This window comes from Equus quagga, chromosome 6, assembly GCF_021613505.1.
Source record: "Equus quagga isolate Etosha38 chromosome 6, UCLA_HA_Equagga_1.0, whole genome shotgun sequence".
In the NCBI taxonomy this organism is placed as follows: domain Eukaryota; kingdom Metazoa; phylum Chordata; class Mammalia; order Perissodactyla; family Equidae; genus Equus; species Equus quagga.
This window is the reverse complement of record NC_060272.1, coordinates 107,071,417-107,085,765: the sequence shown is the minus strand read 5'-3', so window position 1 is coordinate 107,085,765 and position 14,349 is coordinate 107,071,417. Positions and strand designations below refer to the sequence as shown.

General features: G+C 42.5%; 2 protein-coding genes across 3 annotated transcripts in view; one reads left to right on the top strand and one right to left on the bottom strand.

Moving 5' to 3' along the window:
- Positions 1-9,612: 9,612 nt before the first annotated feature.
- Positions 9,613-14,349, top strand: part of SPATA6L (spermatogenesis associated 6 like) — a 43,803-nt gene continuing 39,066 nt past the window's right edge. For both annotated transcript variants that reach the window (XM_046664846.1, XM_046664845.1), the window contains exon 1: positions 9,613-10,348. In XM_046664846.1, the coding sequence (XP_046520802.1) occupies positions 10,310-10,348 (39 nt within the window). In that variant the 5' untranslated portion in view covers positions 9,613-10,309. The remainder of the gene's footprint in view (positions 10,349-14,349) is intronic.
- On the bottom strand, positions 11,320-14,293 carry PLPP6 (phospholipid phosphatase 6). The gene has a single exon (XM_046664847.1). The coding sequence runs from the start codon at positions 14,176-14,178 to the stop codon at positions 13,294-13,296; it is 885 nt and encodes a 294-aa protein (XP_046520803.1). The 5' UTR covers positions 14,179-14,293; the 3' UTR covers positions 11,320-13,293.

Sequence of the window (14,349 nt, the reverse complement as noted above, 5' to 3'; positions counted from 1 at the left end):
ATAGAAAATTCCTGGAGGGTAAACAAGAATTGTTAATGATTACCCCTGGTGGGTAAGCCTGGGGAGGAAAGTTTCTGACCATCTTTACTTTCCACTTTTAGCTTTCCTGTATTATGCTGTTTGACTATTTTCTGGTGAATACATGTTATATCTTTTTTTATATCTTTTTTATTTTATTTATTGAGTTCCTAATGGTTTACATCAATGTGAGATTTCAGTTGTGCATTATTTCTTGTCTGTCACCACATAAGGGCTCCCCTTCACCCCCCGTGCTTACCCCCTTCCCCTGGTAACCACTGAACTGTTTTCTTTGTCCATGTGTTTGTTTAGAATATATATCTTAATAATTAACTACAAATACAAGTTGAGAAGCACTGTGCCTAAACCTTTAGAGTTTAGGGATGAAAGCCACAGGAGAAACCAGGAAGAGAAAAAGAAAAGGAAAACACTTTGTTCTCTTTGCTTCCATGGAGGCCCAAAGTGCTTTGAGCAGTGCCTGGCATACAGTAAGCTCTATACAAATGTTAAGTGTTGTTGTTGTTATTATCGGTTTTCCTCCTACCTCTCTAACTACTTCCCCTCAGTCTCTTTGGCAGTCTCCTCCCCTTCTAACTAACCTCTAATTTTAGAGTTCCTCAAAGTTTTGGCCAGTGGGGAGGACCTTGTCTGTTCTGTAGCTTTAAATAACATCTGTGAATTGACAGCTCCCAAACTGAAATCCAAGCCCTGACCTAACCCTAGTACTTGAGACTCATGTGTCTTCCTGCTGACTTGACATCTCTCCTCGAATGGCTCATGCACATCTTAAATTGAACATGCCCAAAAAAGAACTCTTGATTCCACCCCTTCCCCAAACTTCTTTTTCCTGTCTTCTCCATGTTAATAAATGGCACCACCGTCAAGTCTAAAAGAGGTCAGCCTTAAATCCTCCTCTCTTTTACTTCCCATATCTGAACCAATAGCAAGTCTTGTTATTTTCACCTGCAAATACATCTTGAATCTGCCTACTTCTCTCCAGCTTTACTGCTTCCTCTCCAGCCCAGGACACCATGACCTTTCCTCAGGACTTCTGCAGTAGTCTTCAATGTCTCTGTTCCATTTTTACTCCTACAATCTCTTCACATAGTTGCCAAAGAAATTTTTTTTTTTAAAGATTGGCACCTGAGCTAACATCTGTTGCCAATCTTCCTTTTTTCTTCTTCTTCTTCTTCTCCCCAAAGCCCCCTAGTACATAGTTGTATATTCTAGTTGTGAGTGCCTCTGGTTGTGCTATATGGGATGCCGCCTCAGCATGGCTTGATGAGCAGTGCTAGGTCGGCACCCAGGATCCAAACCAGCAAAACCCTGGACAGCCAAAGTGGAGCACGTGAACCCAACCACTCGGCCATGGGGCAGCCCCCAAAGAAATTTTTTAAAAAGTATATAAATTAGATCATGTCACATCCCGCTGTATCAATTATATGCTTTCAACACAAATACCTGAAACCCCAGCTAAAAGAGACTTAAACAGTAAGGACTTTTCTTTTATATTTAACAAAAAGGATGAAGATAGGTGGTCCCAGGATTGGTTTAGCAGTTTGGTGATGTCATCAAGGATTCAAGTTCTTTCTATCCTTTCCACTATCCTCAGTCTGTTGACTTTCATCTTCAGCCTTGTCATGGTTGCAGGATGGCTACCACAGCTCTAGACATCACATCAATACATGACAGCAGCTGAAGTAGGAAGGGAGAAGAGGCAAAAACAACTTTATTCACTGTGGCTCTCAGATGAGAAAAATGTTTCTCAGAAACTTCCAGTGACTTCCCTGTATACCTCATTGGCAAGAACTGGCTTAGGTAAATTATGATTCATTCTCTGGAGCTAGATGCATTGTCACCCAAGCAAAACTGGAGTTCCATTAGCAAGGAGGAAGAGCTTATGGCTGTTAAGTAGGCAGTCATGTTGTCTGCTGTAGCTGTTTAAGTTCCTATGCTATCTAATGCTGGCCCAACTCTTGAGTGTCATCTCAACCTCCTCTACCTCCTGCCCAGGTCCCTCTTAGTATGCTCATTGGCTTCCTTTCAGTTCCTCAAACATAACAATTTCTTTCCTGACTCATGGCCCTTTACATTTGTTGCTCCCTTTGCCTAGATATCTTTTCTCTTAGTTCTTTAAAAGTCTTGCTAGCGGTCATGCTTTTCTTTTTGGATCTGAGATCAAATGTCATACACTTAAAGAGGCTGACTTGTCCACTGGGTCTAAATTACGTTCTTATTCTCTCTCCAACCTGAACACTTCATCTCATCCTCCTGGATATTTCCTCCCTAGCATTTATCATACCGTTATTATCTTATTTATGCTCACTTATTTATTATATTTCTTCCCCTACTAGAATGTAAGGTCTACGAGGGCATAGATTGTTTCTTGTTTACCCTCGTACCTCCATTGCCCAGATCAGTACCTAGCACATAGTAGGTACTCAATAAATATGTGCGAATAGATGAAAAGGGAATGAATGAATGGAAACAAGCATAAAAGGAAAAGTGTAGGATTAAATAAAGACAGAAGAGGATGAAAAGAGAATGGAAAGAGATATATTTTGGTAGGAGAAGAAAAGGTGGCTATAATGACATGGGAAGTATCCTCATCTTAGTCCTTGTTGACTTTGGGACCTAAATCCTGTGCCAAGGTACAGTGGACACCTTTTGCAAGTCTTGGAACTGAATCATACTCTTTTCTGCTTTCTTATATTGGATAATAAATATAGTTCCTTGGAGATTGCTTTGGTCATATTTAGTCTACTACTCCCCTGGACATAGAACTAGCCAGCTGAAAGTCAAAGGAGCAAATTAGTTTTTCCTGAATAGAAATTACTTTAAAATGCAAGGATATGGATTATGTAGTCCAGAATCCCCAAAGGCAGTCCTTGTGGAAAGGATTCCGTGGTGTCATTAAGTATTGAACCTACAACTGCCAGTGAGTCAAAGCAGAAGCCAAAGAGTAACATATGAGTCTGACTCATGAACTCTAATAAAGTTTGTGAAATAGATCCCATGTGTGGGTCCAGATCCTAAATGACTTCAAGATTGTTAAAGCTGTTTAATTGTGATTTAATTCCTTCCTTGGAAGCATTCTTGATAATTGGGGAAAATTCTCAAGAAGTATGTATACTTAAAGAAATATTCAGATTGCCAGCTTCTGTTTTGAATATTCATGCAGAGACCACTATTCTTATAAAACAGTGCTTCTTTTTTCCTTAAGTGGGTTTCCGTCTGACTTACTTGTAAAGTATTACACACCACAATAATTTTCTTATCTCATCTGCATTTGGGGGGAGTGGATCCACTATATGTTCTCTTTATGTGTATGTAAGACTTCTGTTGAAGAGAATTTCATAGTGATGCCACCAACAATGCTCTTGATGGGCTATTGTAGGATATAAGGAGGTTCATGTAAGGATAGGATTGCTTTTCTAATTTAAGTATGTGTTATAGATTTTTAAATTGTTATTATGAATATTTTTAAATACACAAAAGTATTGAATTATAGTAAACCCATATATCCATCTTCCACATCAACAATTATCAAGATTTTGCTACATTTGCTTTGTCCATTCCTTTTATGAATTTGCCAGAGTATTTGAAAACAAAGTCTTAGAAATTAAATCATTTCTACTACATACCTTAATATGCATCTTTAAGCAACGTTGATATTTACCTTACATAGACACAAGGACATTATCATATCTATCAAAATTAATTACTTAGTATTATCTAATACCAAAACCATAATCAAATTTCCTCTATAGTCTCAAATATTCTATTTAAGTTGGTTTGTTTCAATCAGAGTCCCAACAAAGTCTACATATTACACTTGGTTGTTGGGTCTCTTAAGTATTTTTTTTTTTTTTTGGCTGAGGAAGATTCACCTTGAGCTAATATCCATGCCAGTCGTCCTCTATTTTTTAGTATGGGGCCACCAGCACAGCATGGCTGCTAACAGAGTGGTGTAAGTCTGCACCCGGGAATTGAAGCTGGGCTGCCGAAGTGGAGCCCGCTGAACTTAACCACTAGGCCACCAGGGCTGGCCCTTAAGTATCTTTTGTGTGTGTGTGTGTAAGGAAGATTCACCCTGAGCTAACATGTCTCCAGTCCTCCTCTTTTTGGTGAAGAAGATTCACCCTGAGCTAACATCTGTGCCCATCTTCCTCTATTTTGGGAACCAAACCTGGGCTGCCAAAGTGGAGTGTACCAAACATAACCACTAGGCCACAGGGCCGGTCCCCTTAAGTATCTTTTCATCTAGAGCATTTCTCCTCCCCCTTTCCTTTTTTTTTTTTTTTTTAATGTCATTGGCTTGTTTGCAGACTAACTGGGTCAGTTGTCCTTATAGAATGTCCTACATTCTAGATATGTCTCTTTGCTTCCTTGTGGTATCATTAACATGTTTCTCTATCCCCCTTTAAGTGAAGTTAGCTCTGGAGCAATACTGCTCAATAGAAGTTCCCGTCACGATGGAAATATTCTACTTACACTATCCAATACCATAGCCATCAGGAACATGTGGCTATTGAGCATTTTAAATGTGACTAGTGTGAGTGAGGAAGTGAATTTTAAATTTTATTTAGTTTTAGTTCATTTATATTTAAGTAGCCATATGTGGCTACCTTATTAGACAGTGTGGCTCTAGGGGCTTGATTAGATTTGACTTCACCTTTCTTGGCAAAGTGTTTCATAGGTGCTTCCTTCATAGGGAGACATGTGATGTCACCTTTAGTGATGTTGATTGATCAGTGAGTTCATATGGTGACAGCCTGATCCCTTAAAGTTCTCCCAAAGGATATGATTTTAACATTAACTTCTTTAAAAATATAAACTTTGGGGGCTAGCCTGGTGGTGCAGCAGTTAAGTGCGCACGTTCCGCTTCCGCGATCTGGGGTTTGCCGGTTCGGATCCTGGGTGTGGACATGGCACCGCTTGGCAAGCCATGCTGTGGTAGGTGTCCCACATATAAAGTAGAGGAAGATGGGCACGGATGTTAGCTCAGGGCCAGTCTTCCTCAGGAAAAAAAAGAGAGAGGAGGATTGGCAGCAGATGTTATCTCAGGGCTAATCTTCCTCAAAATAAAAAATTGATATATATATATAAACTTTGTCTTTATGCAGTTTATGAGAGCCAAGGCAGGCACCCAGCATAGTTCATTGAGCTCTTACACATTCATGGTGAAAGTCAGAAAAGTCAATTTTCCTCCTGTGTATCTCAGACTGTGAGAACATTAAACTGTTAAAGAACATTTCAGAGAAAGATTTTGGAGAACACCAAATATAAAACACATTTATTTCTTGGGTCTTGAGGCTGAGTCTGCACTTAAAAAAAAAAATCAGTGATCTAGAAATGTGTTACTGCTGAAATAATCCAGATTGTTTCATGTAATTGGTTTTTTTTCTTTTCAGGCATTTCTCACAAATGCTAATGAACAACTTGCTTTGGAAACTCAATTTGCTGGTGTTATTCACATTTGCTAATGAATAATTTACTGGCTCAAAAGATTGTAGGGCCAACTGAATGAGTCTGAGTCCAGACGTAAACTAATGGCCTAGAACAGGACTTTGAAGGTCTTTTTCGCTTATTATTGAATACTGCTGCCCTTGAGGAGACACCTGGCTCTAATAAGTGGGCATGAATGTGATAGAGAAGAATCCCTCTTTCTTTACCTGTCACCTTGTCAGATCACTTGGGTGGCCCTTCTTTTTGCTATAGGAGGGGACTGATGGCAGGACAGAGGGCAGGACAGTGGTTCTAAAACCTGCTTTGACTAACTCTACCCTTTCCAGACTCTGATGAAAATTACAGCCTCTCTTCCCAGAAAAATGGACATATGCACATGCAGGAAAGGTTGCCTATCATTTCCGAGGCTTTAGGACCCCTGAGACAGCCAGGGATCTTAGGGTAAGACACCCAGCACTGGCAGCAGAAGTAGCAGACACACCTGCATGGATATTCTCATGGCATGCAGGATATAGGATGCAGCTCCAAAAGCTGAAGAAGCCAGTTCCTGGTCCTCCCTATCTTCCCAGATTTATCCTTTATATTGGTTTATGTTTTCTACTTGTTTTGTTTTCCTTTTTGGACTAGATAATGTACATACTTAGCAAAAATATTCAAAAAGTACCTAAGGATATTCAATGAAAAGTAAGTTTCTTCTTTCTCTCTCTACTCTAGATCCGCTCTCCAGAGGCAATCACTATTAGCAGTCTCTAATGTATCCTTTCAGGAATATTCTAAGCATATATGTACATATCATATTCCTGTCTCTTCCAAATGGCAGCACACTTTACACATTTTTTGTTCCATGATTGCTTTTTTCCCCTTAGTCCTATATTTTAGAGAGTATTTATTGCTAGGACTTATAGCTCTGCTTCATCCTTTTTCCATGTTACATACTATTCCATCTTGAGACGTAACCATAATTGACTTAATGACCCTAGTTAATAAACATTTAGGTGGTTTCCAGTATTGTTGTGTGTGTGTGAGGAAGACTGGCCCTGAGCTAACATCTGTGCCAATCTTCCTCTCTTTTATGTGGGATACTGCCACAGTGTGTATTGATGAGCAGTGCTAGGTCCACGCCCAGGATCTGAACCTGCAAACCTGTGCCTCCAAAGTGGAGCATGCGAACTTAACCACTATACCCCTGGGCTAGCCCCCTAGTATTTTTTAAATAATAAATAATGCTGCCACATATATTTTTGTGTACTTGTGAAAGTATGCCCATATATACCCATACCTAGCTGTGGAATTGCTGAGTCAAATGAAAAATTTTGATAGACATTAATAAATTACTCTCCAGAGAAGCTACATGTGATAGGCAGAATAATGGCCCCCAAAGATCCCCACGTCCTAATCCCTGGAAACTATGAATATGTTACCTTCTGTGGCAAAGGGAAATTAACATTGCAGATGGAATTAAAGTTGCTAATCAGCTGGCCTTAATATAGGGAAATTATCCTGCATTATCTGGGTGGGCCCAATATTATCACAAAGGTTCTTAAAAGTGGAAGAGAGAACCAGAGAGATGGCTTCATGAGGATTCGGCTTGATGTTGCTGGCTTTGAAGATGGAGAGGAGCTATAAGCCAAGGAATGTGGGCAGCCTTTAGAAGCTGGAGAAGCAAAGAAACAGAAAAGGCAAGGAATACAGCCTTGCTTTTAGCCCAGTGGGATCTGTGTTGGCTTTCTGATCCACAAAACTGGGCAATAATAAATCTGTCTTGTTTTAAGCCATTAAGTTTGCGGTTACAGTAACCATAGAAAATTAATATATTATATGTATTTACACTCCTACCAATAAGTAATGTGTTTCCTCACACCCCTGCCATTAGTGCCTCCTTTTTTTTTTTTTATAGTTTTCTCCCCTCATATGAATACTGCTTCCTATATTATTTGAAAAGAAATGTTTACAATTCAGTGTCCTATAATTAATTTTTTTAGTTAAAAGGAAAATCTCAGCCATAATTATCTGTCATTCTTTTGTTCTTTGCTAATTATAATTAACTCTTTGGAAAATTCCCATGTGGGGCATGTGCCATTTTCTTGGAGGTCGCCAGGACAGGATGTGAGCAGAATATGTTGATGGGTCATTTCAACAATGCTGATATTACTGCTGACCAGCCTGCATTGCAGAAACACTCTGGGAATAAGATTTGTTCAATGGAATTTTCTGCCACCAAGAGGCACAAAGACAGGTAATAAAGCCAATCTCTGGAAGTGGTGACAGTCCACTCCTTGAACAGCTCTGCTTGGCCTCCAGTGGAGGTGGCAACCTCAGTAATTAACTGCTTTGCAAGATGGCCCAGAGGCATTGTCTATGTAGCAACTTCCACATTTTCCTGGCAGCTGAGAGCCTTAGGTGACCATGGTGGGGGAAAATAACAGAGTGTAAATATTCCCTATCAACTCATTTAATACCCGTATGGCAAACTAGTGGAAGTAGCTGTGCCTGCCTGGATGTGGTGGGACCTCCCCTTACGCGTGTACATTAAATCCTACAGACTGGCTTGACCATCTCTGCATCTAACATCTATTCAAAGATATTTACTGAGCAGCATCTGCTATATTAAATATTAGGATACAAACTCTTAGCCATGCAGACCTTACAGTTTAGAGAGACAAATAGTAATCAACAATCATAGGAGCAAATGTAAAACTGCTATTGTGGCAGTTGCTACAAAGAGGAGATAACATATATTTGTAATGGTGAGATCCCAGGTTGTCAGGGAGAGCATAAGAGAAGCATGGGTGGGATATGTAAATCTGTGGACATGTTCTATGTAGGTTCATGTCGGTCATAGCTACACTGGATGACACCCTAGGCAGAGTTAGAGTGAGGAGAGGAAAGAACCTGGAAACATTGCTTAGCCAGGTAGAGGAAGATGAACAAAGACAGAGAAAGAACATCCAGAGAGTTGGAGGGAAACCAGAAGAGGGCTGGGCCCTAGGTGCCAGCCAAGGAGAGTCCAGTTAGTTACAGCAAAGAGAGTTCAGGTGAGCAAGGAACTCCAGGTAAGGCTAGGAAGAGCTTAGGAGGGGACTCTGTCTCTAGGGACCAATAAGATATCTATGTTGCAGGGGCAGTGACGTGGTAGGGCACAACTGGATTCAAGTGTGGCTCCTTCCCTTTAGCTGTGTGGCCTTGGGCAAAAGGCTGTCTGGCCTCAGACTCTGCATCTGTAAAACAGGGTTAATAACATCTTCTTCAAAAAGTTATTGTGGGCATGAAATGACTTAGCGTATGCAGTGTGCCGAGCACTTTGCAGGTCCTCAATAAAGATTGATTCCTCCCTTCCGATATGTCTCTGACAACTTACTTATTTATCTGCCTTGGTTTTTACTCTCCTTGATGTCTTAGCATTGGCGTTGGTCACTTACCTGTAAGGGTCAACACAGGTCCTATTCCCATATATCCCCATACTAGTTTGGGTGCCAGCAAACTGTTGTGAGCCGGCACTCACAGTTCTCTGGATACTGTAGGGAGCCAAGCACCTACCGGTGTGCCCCTTGGTATGCAGACAGACAAAGCACCAGGGATTGGATAAGGACATAATATACGCTTCATCATGCTGAGTCTTTCCCTTCCAGGGAAAGGAACTACAATTACTGAAAGGAATATCTAATTCTTGTCTCAGGACATCTTTCTGCACTTGCATTTCTGCAATTGTATAAATCTCTAATGCAAAATATTAGCGATAATTGATCCATCACAATTTAAGATTGTTTTTCAGCGACAGCATTGGCCCTCCCAGATTTTTCCGATTGCCCAGAAGCAGGCACTCCATCTCCCTTCCTTCATTTTTGTTTATTAAATTCAGTGATGTGGGAAAAAAAGCAGTTTCCCAACTGGTTAAGAATTCTTGCTTTGCCTGCCACCTGTGATGGTTTTTACAGTGTAACCCTGGCTTTGGCAACTGCAGTAACGACCCATTGGGAGATAATGCAATTCAATGCTTGTGTTAGGTTAACTAAACCCCAGAAGAGAGAGACTGACAAATGTTTCTATTGTGGCTAACACAGGATACCTAACTTTTAAAACTCTTTAACAATTATCTTTGTATTTCTAATTAGCACTCGTTTAATTTCTTATTATTGACAACGGCCATGTTTTCCGAATCAAACACGAGAACATAACATTCAATAAGCAAGAGAGTACCTTTAGTGACAGGCTACTATATTAATTGGAATTGTTACAGAAATTCCAGGGCTTGGGGCTCGTATAGCTCCTAAAAATGGGTAGTACTTAAATTATACTGGAGCTATGATCACATTCTACTTTTAGAATGGACACACTAACCGTTTTAACATACTGCTTGGGAGCCATAAAGAGAGGTGATGGAAAAGGTTGGTGGAAAGGAAACTAGGGCTCTCAGCATCTCGAAAACCAACCACAACGACAGGACTCGCCCACCCTCTCCGAGAGCGCACAGCCTTGGACGCCGACATCGGGACCGCGCGTTCCAAGCGGAGCACAGGGGGCGCGCACGCCTGCGCTGAGGCCTCGCTCGAGTTCCAGGCTGGAAGGTTGTGCGTTTGAGTGTCTATGGCAACGCCACGCTGCCGCCTTCTGGAAGCCTTGGCTCCGGCTCCAGTAGTGTGAGACCCGTCCCGGTGGGAGGGACCTGGGCTGGGGAGGACGGATGGGGGTGCAAGGGGGGTGGCGGCTGGGGAAGGTGCTGGGAACATTTGCCCTAGAGTTTAAGCTAAACTAAGAAAAAACGGTCCAAGGCTCAGAACAAAAAGATCTTTTCATTCCAGTTCTTTCGCCCACGCAGGGAACGATGCCTCTGGAGGTGGTGGTGGAGCTGCAGATCCGGGCGGTAAGAGACGTCGATGAATCTCCCCCCACCACTTGCCCCAAATCAGACTCTTTCCCTGGGGTTCTTAAATGGTCCCGGGTCGTTTTCACCACCCCCTCCCCACCTCACCACACATACATCATTATCTTTTGGGACAAATCGTACCTGTCCCTAAGATTCTCTACATTGGTGTTCCCTGACTTCCTAACCTTTAATTCAGCTCAACGTTTCCCCACTTTTTTTTTCCCCTCTAAAGCCAACTTGTTTCTTGTCTTTATCCTGAAATTTTCTGTTCTTTTAAAACAACCCTGCATTAAATCCAAGAAGGATTTTATTTTTCTTTACCAGGGTAAAGATTTGTGAAAGGACTTAAAAACCCAGCCTTTAAATAATCAGGGAAGAATTTAATTTCAAAAAGCCCCATCACTTCCTGATAATTTGTCACCTTTATGAACCAATCAAATATTTTCTAAGCTATTTCCCCTAGAGATGGCTCTGGTTTGCAATTTCAAGAGGGAAATCCATCAATCAACGACTGTTTTATAATTACTGAATCCTGCTTAAGTGAGGTGCCCTGGCCGAGTGACTCCATCGTTCTTGTTTGGGGTCATTCCCCTTATTTCAGCTTCCAGTTTTCAATCTTTCCATCTGTAGTTACGACACATTATCATGCAACTTTGCCTCCAAGCTATACATGCTTCTGTACAGGCCATGATTGCAAGCGCAATGCAGAAAAGTTAGGGTTCCAGAAAATCTGGTTAGCCTCCATGCAAGTGACAGATGCTCTGGTGTCATCATACATGCAGCTCTGAAACAAAGATTAAAACTTCCTGGATTTGTCCCACTTTGCTGACAGCAAACAAGACCAGACTATATCAATTGTGAGCTGTCAAAATTGTGCAGTAAGATGAAGGAATTCTTGAGAAGCTGAGTAATAAATCAGGCTTCCTCCTTATCAAGGCAAAAACCAAGCAAGTTTTCATTTCACTTCATTCAACATTATTGGTTAATTTTATTTTGATTTTTAAAAGGCATTCTTCAGTGTACAATTAATTAACAGTGAAATCAGTTTTCCACTTTACAGTACTTACGATGCTCCAAAAACAGCAGGTGAATTGATCTGTGCTTGAAAAACCAGCAAACTCAGGCTCAGCAACTAAGACAGGGAATTCCAGAAGTAGAACCAGGAACCAGAAAGTGAGCCTAATTTTGAGCCCCTAGTATTCAGACTTGTGGACACTGCAAGAGGATATATCATTGCTCCCAAATATCTGTGCTGAATATTGCTGCAATTAAAATAAAGGCGAAACAATAAAGCAAACCAATCAGACCTTCACGGTTTGGCTGATTCAGGAAGTGAAGAGGTAGTCTGTGTTCAGGATGTTATGGGAATGTAAATGATTTTATTTTCTTTTAAGGAGTAGCTTTTCCTCTTTCATTGTGCCTCTCACACTCAGATAGTTCACACTTCCACCCAATCAGAGCCTACTTGTCGCAGCCATTCTCAGGATTTCTATGTGCAGCTCTATATGACAGATCAAAGGCCATAATGCTTTCTATTTATAAATGTCAAAATAATTGATCATTAAGATTATCTGAAGACTCCAGTTCCACAGGTAATTTAAAGGTTCTTATTTTCAGGTAGAGCAGCATTTAAAGCACATGCCCTTTTTGGTGTTTCCTGATCAAAGAATAATGAAGGGTCCACCCTATATTTGGTGGTCTTTGGTCTTGTGATTTGGGGAGGCACCACGGATAAACTGCTTTAAATGTAAAGGTCAATGTAAACAGAAATTTAGGAGTTATTTATACTTTGTGCCTGGTATAGCAGCAGATTGCCCCTGATGAATTTACCTAAAGTGTGCTGTATACAGGGAAACGGAATTCCATATGAAAAACTATAATATACAAGGTCATCCTTGTGGTATATATGAGAAAGCTTATGCTTTTGCATTGCAAATAATCACATCATTTCCCCATTTTATTACCCCAATAGAAGAGCATTATACTTTATTCAGTAGAGATGATGGGCAGCAGGCCCCATCTCCTGCCATACTGGTCCATTGACAGGATGACATGCTGCCCAACTCTCAGTTCCTCTGGCCTCCTCAGCCACTTAGCTTTCCTCCCTCTGTCGTGTCATGCTATTGGTTATCAGCAGAATTAAGCATGAAGCCAGAGTTCCATCCTTCCTTTTCTATGGGGACTGTAGGTATGCCCACCTTTAAGCGTTTCTTCTTCAAGTAAGTTCTTGGCTTGTTCTCTGAATGCTAAAAGACATTATTAGAGAGTAGTGGCAAATAAATATCTATTTGCAGATCTTTTGAGGATTTAGAGGGAAAAGAAAGATATGTACTATAATCTCTCTTCTCACTACCAGAAGAGACAATAAACTGAAAAAGCACACTAAGCAAATCAGGATTAAGAGGAAATCTCCCCAACTGTGGCAACAGATCTTCAGAGAATAAATTAGAAAAACCTATGTCTTAGACTTTTAAAATACTGCTTAAAATATACCTTAGGAAAAGAACTAGGATCAGTACGTGGCTTATCTGCATGTATATTTACAGAATGAAGATGGTGTTTCGTTTTCAAAGTTCAATTTAGAAGTGATATGTTGATTTGCAGGATTACTAGAAAACACAAATTTTACTGAGGTCAACTTTTAAAAACACAGCAACATTATAATCACCCCAGCTTGGTTTCTTTGCAGTTGTCCTGGAGATATAAATGTTGAATAAATACATAGTAGAGGGATCTTTTTTGCTTTCCATAATATGGCTGTGATCAGTAATGGCCAGCACATACTCCAACTTCACAACCCATGAAGATGGTAGGATGCCTGAAATCCCAAAGGAAGCCTGAAACGTCTTAAGAGGGACAAGCGGGATGACTGCTGGTTTATGTCGGCATTGTCGCATGTGAAAACCTTCAGATCTCCTGGTGCCATAAGGAATGAGATGGTGTCATTGTTGGTTCCACAGTACAAAGAGGGCCGGAGCATTGTGCGGTGAGAGCCAGCAATAGTCCACGATGCTGTATTGCATGTAGCCCAGAAAAAAGCCAAAAGCTACGTCGGTGACATTGTGCCGCCCCAGCATGACCCTGGAGAGGCCCACGATGAAGGCCCACAGTACTGTCAGCACCCTCAGTGGAATGGCCAGCACCAGGTGGTTCAGGATGAACCGCGACATCAGGGCAGCCCTGCTGGCATGGCCCGAGGGGAAGGAGTACTTGTCCACCGAGAGGGTCACAAACATGTCCATTTGGTTGTGGGCCGGGCGGCGCCTACGGACCAGCGCCTTGATCACGGTCACCAGGAGCAGGTCCAGCAGCAGGGCGAAGAGCAGGTTCATCAGCACCTCGCGCCCGGCCCAGCTGTCGCTTCTGAACAGGCCGTAGAGGGTGCCCAGCAGCCAGGGGATGCCGTGTCCGGAGATCTCCAGCAGCTTCATAAGGGGCCGCATGCTGCCCCACGACGAGTTCTCCCCCGCGCACACCCCCAGCTTCTTGGACAGCCACAAGTCGATGGCCAGCAGGGAGCGCAGAGCGATGCCCAGGAAGGACGGGTTTAGGTCCATGCGGTCATCCTCGGGTAGCGCGGGCGGGGGCGCCTGCGATGGCCCGGTCCCAGCCAGGGGAAAGGAGCCGCGGCGGTGCACCGGGCTCTCGGACGCGCGGAGCCGGGCGCAGGTAGAGTCGACTCCCGGCGCCCGGCTGCTGAGCAGGGACTGGAACTCGAACCTGCCGGCGCCGCCGCCGCCATGGGCCGGGCTGCCGGGGCTGCTGCTGCTGCTCGAGGCGGAGGCGCTCAGCGGGCGTCCTTCGGTGTTCCTCCGGGGGCTCGGCATCGCGGCGAGCGGCCTAAAGAGAGGCTTCCCGGCCCTGCAGTCTCTTCCGTTTCCGCACTGCCATCTTTTAGGGGCGGGGAGAGGAGCCAGCGAGAGGCTGATTGTGACACCTGGCGGAGACGTGGGAGGAAATACGAATTTCAAGTTTGAGAAAGCGGAGGAGAGGGGAGG

Bases quoted from the DNA above. Each gene is read 5' to 3' on its own strand.
- PLPP6 (XM_046664847.1), bottom strand. From the start codon at position 14,178: ATGCCGAGCCCCCGGAGGAACACCGAAGGACGCCCGCTGAGCGCCTCC.